This window comes from Marmota monax, unplaced genomic scaffold (assembly GCF_021218885.2).
Source record: "Marmota monax isolate L192 unplaced genomic scaffold, Marmota_monax_Labrador192_F-V1.1 WCK01_AAM20220418_F8-fsc00007, whole genome shotgun sequence".
NCBI classification, from domain to species: domain Eukaryota; kingdom Metazoa; phylum Chordata; class Mammalia; order Rodentia; family Sciuridae; genus Marmota; species Marmota monax.
In genome coordinates, this window is record NW_026692781.1 from 12,880,071 (window position 1) to 12,897,283 (window position 17,213).

Below are 17,213 nucleotides of genomic sequence, written 5' to 3' on the forward strand. Positions count from 1 at the left end.
ATTTTTATTTGTTTTAATTAGTTATACATGACAGTAGAATGCATTTATGTACTTTGATATACATAATGGGGTATAATTTCTAATTTTTCTGATTATACATGTTGTAGGATCACATTGGTCATATACTCATATATTTAACTGTTGAAAAGAACCCACATGACTCTTGTTATTTTTGGTTTGGTTTTGAATCTACAAAAAAGTCACTTTTGCCAGTGTATGCTGTGGCATCTTGGGTAAAATAGTATTTTCAGTATGGGTTACATTTGGAATGTTCATCATACAGATATAGGTGTCTTGGCATTAATGGACTTACTTGTGCTAATATTTATATTTTTTCCTAAACCTCATATCAAAACTCATGTTTTTTGCATATATACAATCCCTATTTCTCAAGTTCCAGGAGCAATACATCACAAAGATTAAGGAAATTTGCTAACAGTGGATTTAGACACATAAATAGTTGTCTAACCCTGATCTCATCCCTTGAAAGTGAAAATATCAAACTAAAAAGGGGTATTGCTGGAGAAAAGCATAATTTATGAGACAACTTAGAATGTTATTGTTATACTCACCTGGTCTTCTATAAATGTTCTGACCATTACAGTATCTTTGGCCATTTTCTTCCTAATTAAGGCCTGTTCTTTTTCATATTCTTTTTCATACTCAGAGTATGCAAATCCAGGTGCTATTTCTCCAACTTTGGGTTCCTGAACAAATGCAGTCATTTGTGTCTGGTAAAGTATTTCTTGCTGGGATTTCATCAGTGAATCATAATCAGCTAGGAGTTAAAAGCATAAGTTAATTTTTGATATTCTTACAAAAATGAATGCCCTATTCATTCAGACAAGCCTAAACAAGGGAAAGTTTAATAATGAAGAACCAGTTTTCCAAATTTCTACTGTCAAATTGCTTAATAAATATCAAATTGAATTTAAAAACCAAACTTATAGTAACAAGTCAAACTATTGTTGAAAAAAATTTTCAGCAGTCAGTCCTTTAGATCTACTCTAAAGGTTTTCCTGATTTGCTGTGTGGTTTTTTTGTTATTCATTTTCCTTCCTGATTCTTGTGTGTTTTAGCTGCTAAATAGGGATAATAAAATAACTTCCTCTAAGGGATGTGGAGCAGATCAAATGAGACAGAGCTGTTCACTGTAAATGTAAACAGCTAGCAGAGATAATGGTGACCTACAGACATTTTGTGTTTGGCATGAATGTTACTACTTTCTTTTCCTTCAAATGATGAACATCAAAAATCTTGATTTCTAGCTTTTAAAATATTGGCAGCTCTAGCAACATTGAACTTGGTTTGTGCTTGCTTGGCGTCAACACATGGGAGATGGGAGCTACCGCTCCTTGAGGCAAGACATGTACGCCAGTTTGCCACTGTCTTCATTGAGCTCATGCATGTTACCTGGCTGGCCCTCGAAGGGACCTGGATCTAGAATCCCTGCATTGCAAGAGTGGGCAATAGAAGCTATCCTTCAATAAATGGAACTCCTGACAGAACCTCAGAAATTCAGCCTTAGAATGGTCTGAAGCTGAGGCCAACAGAAGGAATAAGTCTCAGAATTTGGATACTGCAACAGGGCACAGCTGCTTCATTGCATTTCACTTCTTATCAGGCACATAGAAACTACTCTTTGAACTTACCTTCTTCAAGTAAGGAAGCGGAGGCAGAAGTTTCTCCGTGCTTATTACGGATAACAATAGTGTATTCTCCTGCATCATCGGCGAAGGTCATAGAAATCACCAGTCTGCATTCACCAGTTTGTTTGTTGTAACTTACTTTGTATCTTTATGGAAATGAATAAACAAGAAAATCAGTTCTAAACAACCCTTCTGAGAGTAAAAAAAAAAAAAAATGGACTTGTTTATCAATGAATCTGTGATATAAAATTCAATAATCGTAAACATGTGATTAAGCTCTACCATAGACTATAATTATAAAATTGCTGAAAACTGAGGAAAATACATGTATATGAGTAATGAGGGACAAGGAAGTTAAAAATTTAATTTTAGAGACTATTTGAATATATCTTTATCTTAAAGAATATTTAAATATTCTTTAAAATATGGAGTATAACACTGCTTATGGAAATAAGTAGCTTCAGCATTCATGTGAGAAAATGATGAGGTTATTTAAACAACAGTTATCTTCTCTTTATTCATTATTTCACTTGAAGATCAAATGAATAGCAAAAATAAAATTTTTAAATATTTTAATATTAAGTCTCTGGAATACTATATTTAACATGACATTTTTAAGTTATCAAGTTGCCCTTTTTGACTTAAAAAAAAACTGTAGGATATTTAGAACTAGATTTTATATTCAATTTCAGAAAATTCATTAACATAGCTTCTCATACATGACAAGCTTTTTTTCTTCATTACATTACCCCTATTTTTTTTTATCTTTTAACTTAATTATTACTTTTTTTTTAAATTGAAAGTTATCTTGAATCCATTCTGGGAGAGAGGGTCAGACAGAGAGTGTGTATACGTATAAAATGTTCTATTTCACTAGCACTATCAATGAATTAAACTAGACTATATCTCCCATCCACCTTGGTCACAAAGTTTTATTTCTCAATAATATTCTGCATAAAATGTAAAAACACCTCAGAACAGTGATGAAAGCTCTGTAGTGAAAGATTCTATGTGCAGGAGTTGGTGGCATAGATAAATTCTACTTCTCTCTAGACTTCTTCTATATATTGCACAACCACAGTAAACTCTGTTATACAGCTGTCAAAATACCTGTATCCAGTTGTTAGAGGAACACCAGATTTTTTCCAGTAGACATGGGGCTTTGGGTTGCCTCCAACCTGGCATTCAAACACGATGCTCCCACCTTCCACCAGTTTCTGGACCACTGGTTTTGTAATGAAGAAAGGGGCGGCAGGTTCTCCGGGCCCTGCTTGTTCCTCTGTGATGCTAGTATCAGTCATTACCACATCTCTTGACTCAACAAAGCTGGAAGAGAATTCCCTTTGCATTAGCTTCTGGGTTGCAACTGGCCAATACTAAAAGGACAAAATATCAAAAACTGTGCCAAAACAGCAGCTAATTGGCAAAAGAATGTTTTTGTTCTTACCGTTTCTCTTCAGTGGTGAATTTCTCAGTCACCGCTGTTGTTTCCTTTTCAAATTCTTCTGAAACTAGAAGACGACAAAATTTCTCACTGAAGTGAGCTATTTAGTCTGCTCCATTAGTGACTTCTGCTTGGCAATGACAGTTAAGTGGACCCCATAATCTATCCCCCCCCCAATTCCAAACAGGGACACCATTATGAGATGTGTGTAAACCATATTGTAGAACAGCATGCCCGATAAGAGAGGTGACACGTGCGTGGGAACTGTGGAGGACATCCACTAACCCTGTACTGCTAGGTAGCAGGATGTGCTGACGGTCCCAGCCTCGTTGACAGCACTGCAAGTGAATCGCCCGCTGTCTTCTGCAAAGGCTTCACGAATCATCAAGCGAGCAATTCCACTCTGGAAGGTTATCTGGAAATCAATGGAACTTTCGATTTGGTAGTCTTCTCTGTACCATGTCACTTTGGGGGATGGGTATCCAGAGATGTGGCACTCCAAGGTGACAGATTCACCTTCTATGACAGTCACATTTTTTAAGCCCTGAAGAGAGAAGAAAAAGGAAATTATGATATAAGTGCATATTCATTAATTATCTCTACCTGTTACAACAACCGTGGCATTTGAACACATTTGCACAATTTAATTGGCATAATATGGCTTATTAATCAGGACTCCAGAAATATTAGAGAAGTACCTCCCTTGGAATTTGGAATATTCCCAATTAGAAATTAATGCTCAAAATTTCCAACTCCCTGCAGTGGGACTGTATTACTTTCATGTCATCAGGGAAACTCTGAGCCTTCTGTTAAATTCTTGCATATTTAATCCTTACTAAGCTGGAAAGCACAGCAGCAAAAGCAAACTTTTCAACAAAGCTTTGCCGCATTACCCAAATTGGCACTAGTCTCTCATTTCCATGGACTCTCCTTCTGTTAAAGGTTTTATCACTTTCCATGTTTCACTGTGCTGGTTTATGAACATGTAATTGACAGCAAGGCAGATTTTGAAGAGGACTGTGTTGGTCTTCGTATCTCTAGAGCTCCTGAAATAATGTCTTACACATATTAGAAGCTCATTTAATCAGTTGAATATGTGAATGACAGTTGCCCTGCAGAATTTCCCTTTTCCTCGCCAAAGAGTATGGCATGAAAATTAGCATTTGCAAACTCACAAATGCCATTTACCTAGAAATTTAAGACACTGATTTCTGCAATCAGTAATATATTCATGTATTAAAGTGATATGATCAAATATGAAAAGGGCCCAACACAATCAACTTTTTTACTCACCGAGACTAGAGTTGGGGGAGTAACAGGAATCTCAACAGGTGCAGGTACTCTTGCTGTTTCTGTTACCTATAATTTTTACAAAGGATGTTACAAAATGCCCAAGAAATCTCATAAACATTTAGCACATGCAAAATCATAAAACAATTTTTGAGAAAATGGTCTCTGGCCCATACAATGTTCAGTAAAATTACATTAGAGCACAGTAAAGGAAGAAAGCAACACCCAGACAGGCTGCTTTGCAGTGGTGGACTCATAGGAATAGATGGAGAAACTGTGCAACCCAGCGACCAACCTTGGCTTCACGACCATGCAGTACTTCGAAGCGTTCTTCGCGGACAGCAGTACCAGTGATGCTCACCCCTACTTCCTTCTTCACTTCAATGCCAGCTTGACTCTTGTAAGTATCTGGCATGTCAGCAAAAGGAAACTGGGGCGAAGGAGTGGGCTCTGCCCTTACTCTAGTCTCTGCGGGCTTCACAGTGGGAGCCTTCACCGATTTGGTGATCTTCTGAGCAGAAGATGTGGCCGACAACTCTTTTTGTAACGTGGCAATAGCGCTACCGGCTATTGATGCCTAAATGAAAAGGGAGTCAGAAAACAAAGTCATTCATTAACTGTCATTCAAGTCATCCTCAGAAGTGCTTTGCCACTAATACTCCTGTTTAGGGGGACAGCTATTAACACCTGAGTGTATTATCTCTACCATCCATTTTTAATGTTCTATCCCTCTTACCGAGAAAAGCCAATGACAAAGCTTTTTGCCATTCCTGTTAGTTTATAAAACAGATGTAAAAAATATCTTTTTAAAAGAGTTATATTAAGAACTCCTTATTTTTACATCTGTTATGAAAGAACCACAAATCTTTAAAAGCCCAGTCATGAATTTTCTTCACTTAATCATCTCAATTAGTGCTACTTTTGAAAATATTATAGTGGCAAGGTCAAAATTAAGAAATAATTAAAATTGTTTATTTTTTATTTGGTAAGTTCTAAGAACTACTTTGAAATTTCACATTTGGGTTTCAGCCACAAATCTATGTGACAGATGAAAATGGAGACATTCAGAAAAGCATTTTAAAGGCTTCCTTACTGTTTTTATTCTGCTGCTGTCTACAATTATTCAGTTTCAATAATAACTTGAGACAATCCCAAACAAAGGCATTTCATATTCCTTATAATTCTTTGAAGGTATAGAAGGTTTCAATATGTTTTTAGAATAAGAACAATAGTAACTAATATTGAAGATTATTACGTGCTGTCAACTTGCTAAAATTTTTGCATGTATTTTACTTGTATTTTTACCTCCTGCTGATGACAGTTTTAATGAGGAATAGGAGACTAATTCAAGGCTGTTTAATGTCACAATCCAACTCACTAACAATACCACCTTTCCAATTTGCTATATTAAATATATGAATATGTGATTTATTAATGTCTGTCTCTATTATTAAAACACATTCACAGTTATGCTGAAATGTCTTGCGGCTGAAGAAAAACTACCCTATGTAATGCTCTACCATTTACAAAGTCATTAGAACAACAGCTATCAAAACAATTGAGTTCAAGCTATCCCTGAAATGTGAGACAGAAAAGCCTGCATGGTTTCAACTCCTCACAGGTGTAAGATAACCACCTGCTACTTCAGGCTCAACCTGCTCTGCCAATTTCAGAAACTTAACTGACTGGTATCCAAGTCACCATGAATGGAAACAGACCTTGTCAAAAACAGGCATGCAATGGCCTATAATGAAGATGCTCTACAGTTACATTAGGTATGCATATCCTTAAGGCTAACCAATTTTTAAAATTATGCTCTGTAACTTCTTACCTCATATCCATGTTCTGTCTTAGGAACAGAAATTTTTGAAACAGTAAAGTGAGGGCTTGCTGTGCGGGGGCGTTTATCCACATGGACTAATCTTTCGGTTGTTAGATCTGTAGTTTTCTTGATCTGCATTAAGGTAAAACTCATTGATACCACTGTTTGCCAGATAACCATAGCAATTAAGGTTGCTTTCCCATGAACAGGGTGAAAACCCAGCAGGTAGTAATCACTCACCTGTGATGATATGTGCATTCCCATTTGATCAGTAGTTTTGATATGAGTCTCAGTTGGAGCCTGAATCACCACAGGCTTGACTGCTTTAGGGACAACATGGGGTTCGGAGGCTGGACGCTGGGGATGCTCAGGTACCTTTGTGGTGGAAACATGTTCCTTATATCCATATTCCAAAGTAGTCTGCTGAGCATAGGTTTCTTCCACATGCCCGGGCTCTCTTGGTTCTCTCACACGGGCCTGATCAACTGCAGCAACAACTGTTGCTACGGCTTCAGCCTTTTTCCCAGCGCCCACCTGGAGACAAGGTTTCCAGAATTAATGCATAATAATGTCAAAGTCCAACTGGAACATCTCCTCCCAGGCACATCTTCCTGGGCACAGTTCCTCCTAGACATTCAGAACTGACAGATGCCTAAAGGCATGTTAGGTAGATGGTGTCCATGTCATATAAGAATGTTACGTGTCCAGATATGTAACTCTGAAATGCATCTAAGAACTTAATAATGCTTTGATGATGACTGTATTGTACAGACATCTATTTAGATATGCTCTTATATATCTGCTTAATTATACTAAACATTAAGTCACTTAGGCACAAGGTAGGATAACAAGTATGTATATAAAATCATAAAGTGATTTGGGTTTTTCTGCTAATTCATCTAGACAGACAGTCAATTGGCAATTGGGAAATCAGAACTTCGGAGCTGGTTATCTTCATTATTTTTATCATCTTGTCGATCATTTAGTCTGGTGTTGACACAGTGACAGTGATGATAAAAGTATACTCAAATATTGTCATCATCCCATCCAGAAAAATCAATTGCTACAGAGTTATATGGTTGCATGCAAATCAGAGATAACATGAAAGCTCATGAACACAGAGTGAGCATGTGAATTTACTTATGATTCACTGGGGATAAGATTTGTTTAATCTATTAGAAAAGCATCACTCTTAAAACACATGAATGAAAATGTTGTGATTAAAATGAAAATGTTATCATTTTGCATTCAAGAGAACAACCTTTCACACTGAAATCCAATTTACTTTCATTTTTGCAAAGAAGGGACAAAAATATTATTTTCTCATTTCCATGAATCTGGTTAACATAAATGAAAATACAATTCGCAAAGGAATTTTTTTTTTAAAGAAAGCGAATCAGTTGATGTGACATGGGTATTATGATCCTATGTGATACTTGGAAATAGAATACTGAAAAATCAAATTCCATGTCCATCTAGTGCACTTTAAAAGGAAGGCTGTAATATTTTATTAATATTCAGTTTTCTTTGCTGCTGTGAATAGGATCTAGTGTGTACCTGAAATGTGTCTCAAGCATGCTATATGTATAACCTTAAAAATTACTCTTGATGCCAGTTGAGACATAAATGGGGCCTTTTTAAAGAAGGAATTGGATGTTTAGTGATCATGGGCTTTATCCAGTGTTTCCTTCTAGGAAGCCACAGAAATTTAATCTGCCTTGAAGGATTGCATGGACCATCTTCATTCAGATTGCTTTTTAGAAGAAACTATAAAATATACATGAGGCATGGGTGAATTAATTTTGTTCATTTGTTATTTTTTAAAAAATATAGGCAACCAGTTGACCTTAATTTTACAGATGTTTTAAAATGTTCATCTTTGACAAATAACCCTAATATAAATATATAACTTGGCTTGCTGGGAGATTGCATTTGTGCTATCTCCTTTGCACCTTTTGACTAGTAGTCAATAATACAAGGTAATCAGAGTAAGTTTTAGTTTTATTTACTTTAAAAATGAGAAGAGTCAGGCTCAATGAAATTATCATTTGACTTTAAAAAATCCACTGAAATACATAAATCTCATTTTTATTTTAATACTTATGCCAAAAAAATCTTAATGATGGTAAGATACTTTAACTTAAGGAAGCATATGTGCATTTTTTTTTCCTTGAATTAATGTACATTAAATCCATACACAAATGCTGTTTGGTGGACAACTACAAATGAGTATTCTATGCTGGTAAGTCACTTTTATTTCTTAATAGACTAGAATATTCTTTACCTTTTTGGAACCCAGATAATCAGGAAAACTAATTGGATTAGGAGACCTCAATTTGCACCAGTTAAATGCTGAGAATTAATTTAGGAGACACAAAGCAAATGTTGTTTAATCTGGCCTTTCACAACTAGAAATGCCAACTGTTCCACCGGAGGACTTGGACTGAATCTAATCATCTCTAATGTTTTGTTGATCAGTAAAGCAATTAAATGGAACACTAGGAGCACAGTGACACATAATGGATGAAGAGTTATGAGAGCTGATGATGAAATGGGATGAAACACTGTTTTCACCTCCACCGCATCAGTTTTCATCTCCTCTTGGAAAAGATGTGTTTGTTCCTGCTTAATAGCAAATCCTTCTCTAGTCCTTGGCAGTGTGGCAGGTTCAGACGATTTTGCAGCAGTAACTATGAACTTAGATATAGACAGTTCCTCAGCTTCCATGCTTAGCTAATATTTAACAACAAAAACAAGATAATCAAACTCATGTGATTCAGGACAGAAACAAATTCATCACTCCTGGAATATGCTTCACCGAAAATTTTCTGTCATCCATGAGATTTCTGAAAGGCTGATGTGCCATTCAATATTAGACTTGGATGAAAGTTTATCTGACATTATGCTTAGCAAAAAACAGTCAAAGATAGGAAGCAACAGTCAGGGAAATACAAGTAGTACTTAGGTCAGGATGCTAATGGAATTGGAACCCTTTGGCTGCTGATTTCTAATGCTAGATTAGCAATAAAGAATAAATTTAGGTAAATAGCTTATTTGGAGCAAAGTGTAGTCATGGGAAGTAACTTAATTTGTGGAAATTTCATAGCTACATATAGAGGCAGCAACCTTCTCATGGTTTATGTATAATTGATCTGGTTTGATACTTCCTTCTCTAGATTTCAGTACTAGATCTTGCCTGGCTTTAGTGGAGCTGCTACTGAAGGCACTATAATTTTCTCAGTTTCTTTCCTCATCTGATAGTTACAGGGAGAAAAAAAATACAGTTTCACATGAAGAAAATTATAGGTTATTTACTGAAATAAATCCATACACTATAATGTAATATAGTGAACTTATGACTTCTCAAAAACCACATCTTCTTTACAGTAAGATTCACCACTTATGTATACAACTTTGATTTAATGTTCATAGAGTCTCTTAAATTTAGCCTGCATCCAATTTCAATCATCAACTTCTGAAGGATTTCGAGATGTTAATAATAAAAAGTTGAAAATAATATGAAAAGATAAGTGAGGAAAGGAATACATAGTAATATTAACAATATAAATAATTTGATTTTTTAGTTTTCAGATGTTTAATTATATGAAAACAAATTTGGTTAATAGATCTCATACACTAAAAAAAAAAACCAACAACCAAGATTTGGTATTAATGGGGATTTCACATGAGGTTTGGTATTAATATATTATAAAAGGGGATTTCACACTTGGAACAGCAATAGTCACCTTTCCATGAGTAACTTGGATTTGTTCTTGTCTAGTAGCCATTCCTTCTCTAGTTCTCAGTATTGTTTCTTGTTCTTTGGCTTTAGCAGTAGCAACTGCTATTGTAGACAAGGCAGTTTTCTCAGCTTCCTTTCTGATCTGATTATTACAGTAAAATCAAGATTTAAGTTGTATGGGGCTTCACACATACATGATATGACCCTTCCCCCCTCCTGGTAGGGATGTAAGAGGAAGTTATTTAGGGTTAAATATAGGAGAGAAATTAATTTTCACTTGTCAGTGAGAATCACAAAACTTAGAAATGTTAGGTAAAAAAAAAAATAAAAAATAAAAAATAAAAACTCTAGATGCTTCCCCAGTGCCCCAGTGCTTTTTCAAAAATAAATCTAAAATTGCTAATCTTCATGCAAAGAATAATGGTGAATAAAATGAATTATAAGTGTTACAGGTGGATGAAAATCAAATGTGCAGAAAAAATTAATGGTAATCAATCACATTTTCCATTTTGTTTTTAGTTACAGATTTAAAAAGGAAAATATAGATTAATAATTCATACTATATAATAGTTAATAGTTTTCTAACAATTAGTTTAAAGATGAACTCTTCATGTTTCAAATATCTATATTCACCTTTTCCTGAGTTATTTGGACTTGATCTCTTTTGGTAGTGATGCCTTCTCTAGTTCTTGATACTAAATCTTGTTCTTTGACTTTGGGTGTGGCAACTATGACTTTAGGCACCACTGTTTTCCTAGTTTCTTTCATTATCTGGTCATGTGGTTAAAAAAAAAAAGATGAGAAAATAGTCATTAAATTTCCTGAGCCTCTAATAAGAGAAGCAAATGAACTGAGAAAGGAGGCAAATTTTCTTGTTACTCAAGGACATTTTAATTACACCTAAGTGTATTACTTAAGTTGCTTCAATCATCTGTATTGTTTCACTGACAATATCAAAATAATAAGATAAATTTAAAATAAAAAACATGATTAGCAATAAAAGACAGACAAATGCTGTTTTTTCCCATCATTACAATCCACGGGAAAGTCTAGTAAAGCCATAAATAGTGCACAGCTTTGCTTTATTATCCATTAACTTGTACCTAGGGCTGACATCAACAGTAATATTTTAAAGTGAATTATATCATGTTAGTAATAGTTCAAAGAAAGTCTGAAAGTTAGGAATAAGAGGTGACAGTGAAAGCCAGATGGGTGGCAAAGGCTCATGGGAGTGAGATGGTGAAAGAATTTTCTGTGTGAGATATGAGAAGAGGAGGTGGTGAAGACGTGGCCATTAGGATGAAATGCAAGTGGCTTGCAAGTGAAATGGTGAGAGTGACTTTCACAGCGGCAGGAAGTCATCACCTGTTCATGATTGAGGAGCCTTTGGTCTTGTATGGCAATTTCTTCTTGAGTTCCCAGGATTGTTTCTAGTTTTGTGGATTTGGCAGTGGCAACTACCACCATGGATGCAGCAGTTTTCTCAGTTTCCTGTCTTATCTGATTTTTTAGAGTAAAATGAATATTTTGAGTTTCAAATGGCACAAAAGAAATGTCAAGATGCCCTTGCTATGTTTGGGAGAATACAGAAGGTTCAGTGGTCATGTGCGTGTCCACAGGTGTGTGCACACCCCATCTTACAGCTGTGCATAGGTTATGCTTTCCAATCTAAGTGACTGAGGGCTCAGGTTGTGCATAAAAAATTGTACTTGTGTGAAACTGGTCAGAGGTGATATCTACCTTCCACCTAGAAAGCTCATAGGTATGCCCCCACACTGTTCTTGTAAACAGACAATCTCCCAAAACTAATCAATTGAGAGGAAAAGAGAAGTGAGAACAGAACTTCCATCACAGCAGAATTTCAATGTGAGACAGAACCAACAAAAAGAAAACATGAGACGAAGACTCCATTTTGAAGGACATACAATTGGCTAGAATGTGATATTAACAGACTACAAGGTATTTGCAAAGTTGGACTTACTGTTTCTTGAGTTATTTGCTTTTGTTCTTGTTTCGTAGTAATTTCTCCAGTAATTCTAGTTTCTTGTTCTTTGGCTTTAGTTGTGGAAATTACTACCTTTGGTACAAAGGCTTTTTCAGTTTCTTTTCTTATCTGCAATGAAGATAAAAACAAAACCTTACTGTTTCCTGATCTCTAATGCAAGTAACATAGTATTCATTAAATACAACACAGGAATTTAAAGAAATAAAATCACTTTTTTGGAGATGTCACTAAATCAAATAAATAATCTCTCATTCATTAGTACAACCATATTATTTCTCTGCCTAAAACATAAATTAGGCTGTTTATACCAAAAAACAAAAAGAAAAAAGAAAAAAAAATGCTGAGTTCAGTCCTGTTCATTTTGAACAGGAGAGTTGTAGTCTTCTTTAAAAAGACTTCTAATTTTTACGAATAGATATATGACAATACATTTCCATTTTATGTCATTTAAAGATAATCTTAGAGTACAGAATATTAGAATGGAAGACCTGAAAAGGAACTATGCCTGACCCTTTTATTTTATATATGAGAAATCAAACATGGATAATTAATAATCTGCAAATCTACAGTATTTTGTTTTGAAAAAAAATTCCTAAATACCATGATGGTTTGGAGAATCAAAACTTACTATGGGAAGAAGATTTTTGCATATATCCTAGGCAAAATATTTTCTAAATCTTTAACCCCCTGCAGGATGCTGTTTCTATCTGGGAGCCCAGGGAGTGCCTGTGGGGTGGGGGAGTCGTCTTCTTTGCTTCTTTCCCATTCTTAGATACTTTATCATTGAAACCCAGGACCTCAAGGTTAGATGGAACTTGAAAGCCTTTCTTCTCAAACTACCCAATTGACAATTGGCTCCACTGGCCAACAGATCTCTATCAATCAGTCTTCTCTATTCTGTCCCCAGGGCTTCCAATCATGAGACTGTCCTTTCGTCTTTTCTGGTCCTGTGGCTTACTAAGGCTAGGCTTTCTATTCTATATCCAACCCATTTACACAAGTCCTCTTAGGAGTCAGGATGCAGCTTCTGAGGTTTTAAAGTCAAGTGTGTTCAGTGTTCTCTTCTACTCTCCACGTGGCTACTTAAATATCTATTTCTCCCTCCTAGTTTTATTTCCTTCTGTCATCTCCCCACAATCACATGCATAATAATGATCATAATGTAAATGGTTATAAAAAATGTAGATAAGACTCTCTTTCTACACTCAGGTTGTGTTCACAGAGGTCCCTTTCGTCTATATAGAGAGAGCAGTCAGTGAAGTCCCCTCAGAGACTTTGGTATCCAGTGCACAGGTCACACATGACAAGAGGTAGTGTAGTAATAGTTGTATGGTCCAAGAAACACCATCCTTCACAGTAAAGATTATCACCGTGTTAACACATGTTATCACACCAGTGAATTTCAAATCAAAAAATCCTTCTCACCTGCTCATGAGTTATGTGCGTCTGCTCTTGCTTTGTTGCAATTACTTCTCTGGTTCTTGATTTTAATTCTTGTTCCTTGACTTTATCAGCGGCCACTACTACCTGTGTTACGGCAGTCTTCTCCGCCTCTTTTCTCACCTGATTTTCACAGAGGAAAGGAAGAAATACCTTAATGCACTTTGAACAGGAAGTTATGATGATATTTCGGGATTAAGGCAAAAATGTCACAGAAGATAAGAAGGGAAGGCAGAGTGGTTTTAAATTAGAACAAAAATTATTCAAATACAAGGTGGAAAATTATCCTGGATTTATGAGACTTTTCATTCATGAATCAAATGTCACGTTTGTTTTGAGAAAAGTAGATGAACAAAGCAATGATCCTTCAGGGAAGCTCAGAGAAATCTAATATCTGCCCTGAAACACTGGTTCCCACACCTGGCTCCTGGAGTAGCTATGCTCTGGGTGTCTGCTCCCTTGAGTAGCTGACTCTGTCCTCCCACCCTTCATCTGCTTCAACCAGGAGTCCCCTGATACTTTGAATACTGTTAACTTTTGCCTACTTGATGTAGCCCAGTGTTATTCTGGTCTGGTGTGCTCTTGTGATATTTACAGCTTAAACACCTTTGCTCTCTCAGACCATATTTTGCTCAGAAGTTCTAAAATCCTGGGTCATGCTGGGTTCAGTTCTGCCTTCAGAATGATTTGACATTGTTTGGTCCTGGCATCTGAGCACCCAAGGCTCAAAGCAGTGAATGGTGTTTGAGGGATGGGCCATTGGACCTGGCCCCAAGTGCGGCCCTTTCATACCTGTTCTTGAGCAGGTTGGACCCGCACAGCAGTCGTGGTTGTCCTCTGAGCAGTCTGCTCTACAGCACTGATCACTGGTTCTCTCACTCTGGCCATATCAACAGCAGCAACAACGGTCGCAACAGCTGCACTCTTGTCAGTCTCTTGTTTCACCTGGATTGGAAATGAACACGTTCAATACATTTTCAAAGTGGCATGTCTGGTAAGAAATGTAAAAGCACAATGGAAACAGCTACCTAGAGCTAAATGTACTGGTGTGTGAGCATTTATCATTGCAAAGAGATGTAGGGTCTATATCACTAACACCCATATTGTATGTAAACCTCACATCAGAGCCTTTGTCCCAACTGAAGATGGTTTTATGAACAGGACATCCAAATTTGGTCTGTAGTTTCCATAATATGTTTGTGTTCCTGTGTATTTTCCTTCCAATCCATCCATCCTGGTTTTTATTCCAGAAATCACGTCGGAAAAAGAAAAAGAGAAGTGAAGTAATGAAAACAGAGTAGTCCTGACTGTACCTCTTTGGCACCAGTAGCAGCAGCCCCTGCTGCAAAGGAAGCACTGGCCGATATGCTGGCAGCAGCCCCCGCAGCTCCACTGATGGTCACTTGCTCCTGGACACCATATCTCCCTTCCCACCTCTCTTCTCTCCTGATCTGAGTAGAGCTGGTCACTGTTGTCTCTCTCATCTCAGCCTCAGTTGAGGAGGCCACGTAGCCCTCTTGCTTCCAAGGGGGAGGCACTTCGGGCCCTGTGGCCACGGTGGATGTCTGAGTCTTCCGGACGAGTAAGGGTGACTTCACAGATCTGATGGGGGATGTGGAGATCCTCCCTGCTGGGGACACAGACCTGAAAACCAAATAGCAGAGGTCAGAATGCCAAGGTGAGGAGCTCTAGCAGGCATAATCAAATTAAGACAATGGCAGAGTTTTAAAATGTGTGTCCCCACAACTGGTTCAGAGGGTATATAATATGAAAATCAGTTGCTTTAAGTCTCAATAAAGCTTATTCTTATCTGCAGTATCTGAATCAGACTTAATCCCAAGTAAGCTAAAGAATTTTGTGCCCTGTCTCATCTTCTCACATTAAAAAATAAATAAGACCGAGGAAGGTATTTCCTAAATATACAGCAAAAGAAAGGACATTGCAAATCTAGGACTCATATGTAAGTGTCTCTGCATTCCCCATCTGGACAGGGGTGGGTGGATGTCAAATAGACGCTAGATGAAGAAATCTCTATGTAATCAAAACGCTTGTGTCACTCCCGGCTAAACAAGTTAAGCCTTTCTCTCTTCCTCTCTCCCTCCCTTCCCTCCTGCAGGACTTCCACACCACCTTCACCATGTCTATCTGTCTTGCAAATTCCCAGGGCAGGAGGAAGATTTCTGGTTGAGCTGTTGCAGAATCTTTTGGGGTACGGGCTGTGCAATGCAGTCTGGAAACTGCTGCTCTATTTATAGGGTTTGTGAGCTGGTTTTTGTTTTCTGCCCCTGTTTATTTGCATTCACCCTCATACCATATTGAAGACTTTATTATTTTTTTATTAGCTGTTCAAAACATTACAAAGTTCTTGACATATCATATTTCATACATTTGATTCAAGTGGATTATGAACTCCCATTTTTACCCTATATACATAATGCAGATTCACATTGGTTACACATCCACTTTTTTACCTACTGCCATACTAGTGTATGTTGTATTCTGCTGCCTTTCCTAACCTCTACTATCCCCCCTCCCCTCCCCTTGAAGACTTTCTTTAAATAACCATATAATTGCTGTGGATTTTGGCTAATTTGAAACCTAAAAAAAATTTTTTTTATTATTAAATGGATAAAAAAGTTTCTTCCAAAACACTTTTCATTGTTTTTTTAGATGTACCCAACTGCACACAATATCAGTTGAGGGGTATAGGTGCTAAATCCTGGCCGGATAGCTTAAAAAGACAGGTTTTGGCCTAGAATCTTGGAATTGATTAGCCATTTTAAGATAAATTTTTTGCAAAACTCATTTTATTTCTAATCAATAAGATCTATTGCATTTCTCCCTCTAGGTGGCAGTATTGCTCCATCGTTGCATTTTATAAATTCTGAATCTAAGAAAACATTTATAAATGTATCCTGGCAGTATGTAGGATATTTAGTTTACATTGATCATAAATGAAACAATTATCCTAATTAACCTCAAGATACAGTTGCTATTTGCTCTAAGAGTAACAGTACATTACAACATCAGTCAGTTTCCTGAAGAAAGGTTTCACCGGGTTCTTAAAGAAGGGCTTTTTCTGCGAAAATCAATTTGCATTTTATAAATGAAATTGTAATCAAACTAAAGAGAGATCTAAGGAACATGGCTCCATTCTGAAAATGACTGCCTGGGAAATAGAACAAAGGCCAGATTAGAATAATGTAGGTCTCTAGCGATTGAAGAAAAGCAGACAGATTTATACTTTGAAGTCTCAACTTGTGCCTAGTTCCTGCTGTATCTGGTAATGTGGTTTTATTCAAGAGTTAAGGACATGATTAGCATGACATAAGTGATTAGCAGCGGGCCTCAGGTAAGCCCAAAACTGTGAAAAATCAGTGTAATTTGAGTCATTATAGGAAAGTGCTTATTTCTGCAGGTAAAATAAAAAATAATCACCTGGTCACAGCTGGAGACAATGCACCCTATTCAACAAAATATGTTTGCCTTACTCTGTAACAAAAATCAAGATTTAACTATGAGACACTTTAGGAAAGAGTCTATTTTGGATAACCATTATTTTCTCCACAAATTGGCATTTGTATTTCCTAATTACTGTAAAACAAATTTAAGGGATGAATTTGGAAGGTTATTAATAAACTCTTAGAATGTTATGATGGTCAAAATACTCCATGGGAACAGAGAAACTAATTCTAAATGACCCTTAGGCTTGGATTTAAAATATAGTAAGGTTGTTATCTCCCTCAGAAATCACATTTGGCCTGTATGGTGGTTTCACGGTGTGCAAACTTGGAGTTAGCCTGAGACTGAACACTTTTAGA

At 36.6% G+C, this 17,213-nt stretch overlaps 1 protein-coding gene across 50 annotated transcripts in view; it reads right to left on the bottom strand.

Annotated features, from left to right (window-relative positions):
* The window catches only part of Ttn (titin), a 266,741-nt gene that overhangs the window by 239,479 nt on the left and 10,049 nt on the right, over nt 1–17,213 (bottom strand). For 48 of the 50 annotated variants that reach the window (XM_058580267.1, XM_058580255.1, XM_058580292.1 and 45 more), the window contains exons 7-22: nt 14,706–15,036; nt 14,185–14,337; nt 13,378–13,515; nt 11,929–12,060; nt 11,313–11,447; nt 10,581–10,718; nt 9,952–10,089; nt 6,446–6,739; nt 6,215–6,337; nt 4,679–4,960; nt 4,387–4,452; nt 3,379–3,637; nt 3,097–3,160; nt 2,760–2,975; nt 1,653–1,795; nt 573–778 (exon numbers count right to left, since the gene is read on the bottom strand). In XM_058580267.1, coding sequence (XP_058436250.1) covers nt 573–778; nt 1,653–1,795; nt 2,760–2,975; nt 3,097–3,160; nt 3,379–3,637; nt 4,387–4,452; nt 4,679–4,960; nt 6,215–6,337; nt 6,446–6,739; nt 9,952–10,089; nt 10,581–10,718; nt 11,313–11,447; nt 11,929–12,060; nt 13,378–13,515; nt 14,185–14,337; nt 14,706–15,036 — 2,818 coding nt within the window. The remainder of the gene's footprint in view (nt 1–572; nt 779–1,652; nt 1,796–2,759; nt 2,976–3,096; nt 3,161–3,378; nt 3,638–4,386; nt 4,453–4,678; nt 4,961–6,214; nt 6,338–6,445; nt 6,740–9,951; nt 10,090–10,580; nt 10,719–11,312; nt 11,448–11,928; nt 12,061–13,377; nt 13,516–14,184; nt 14,338–14,705; nt 15,037–17,213) is intronic. The other 2 variants (XM_058580253.1, XM_058580254.1) reach the window with 2 other exon arrangements.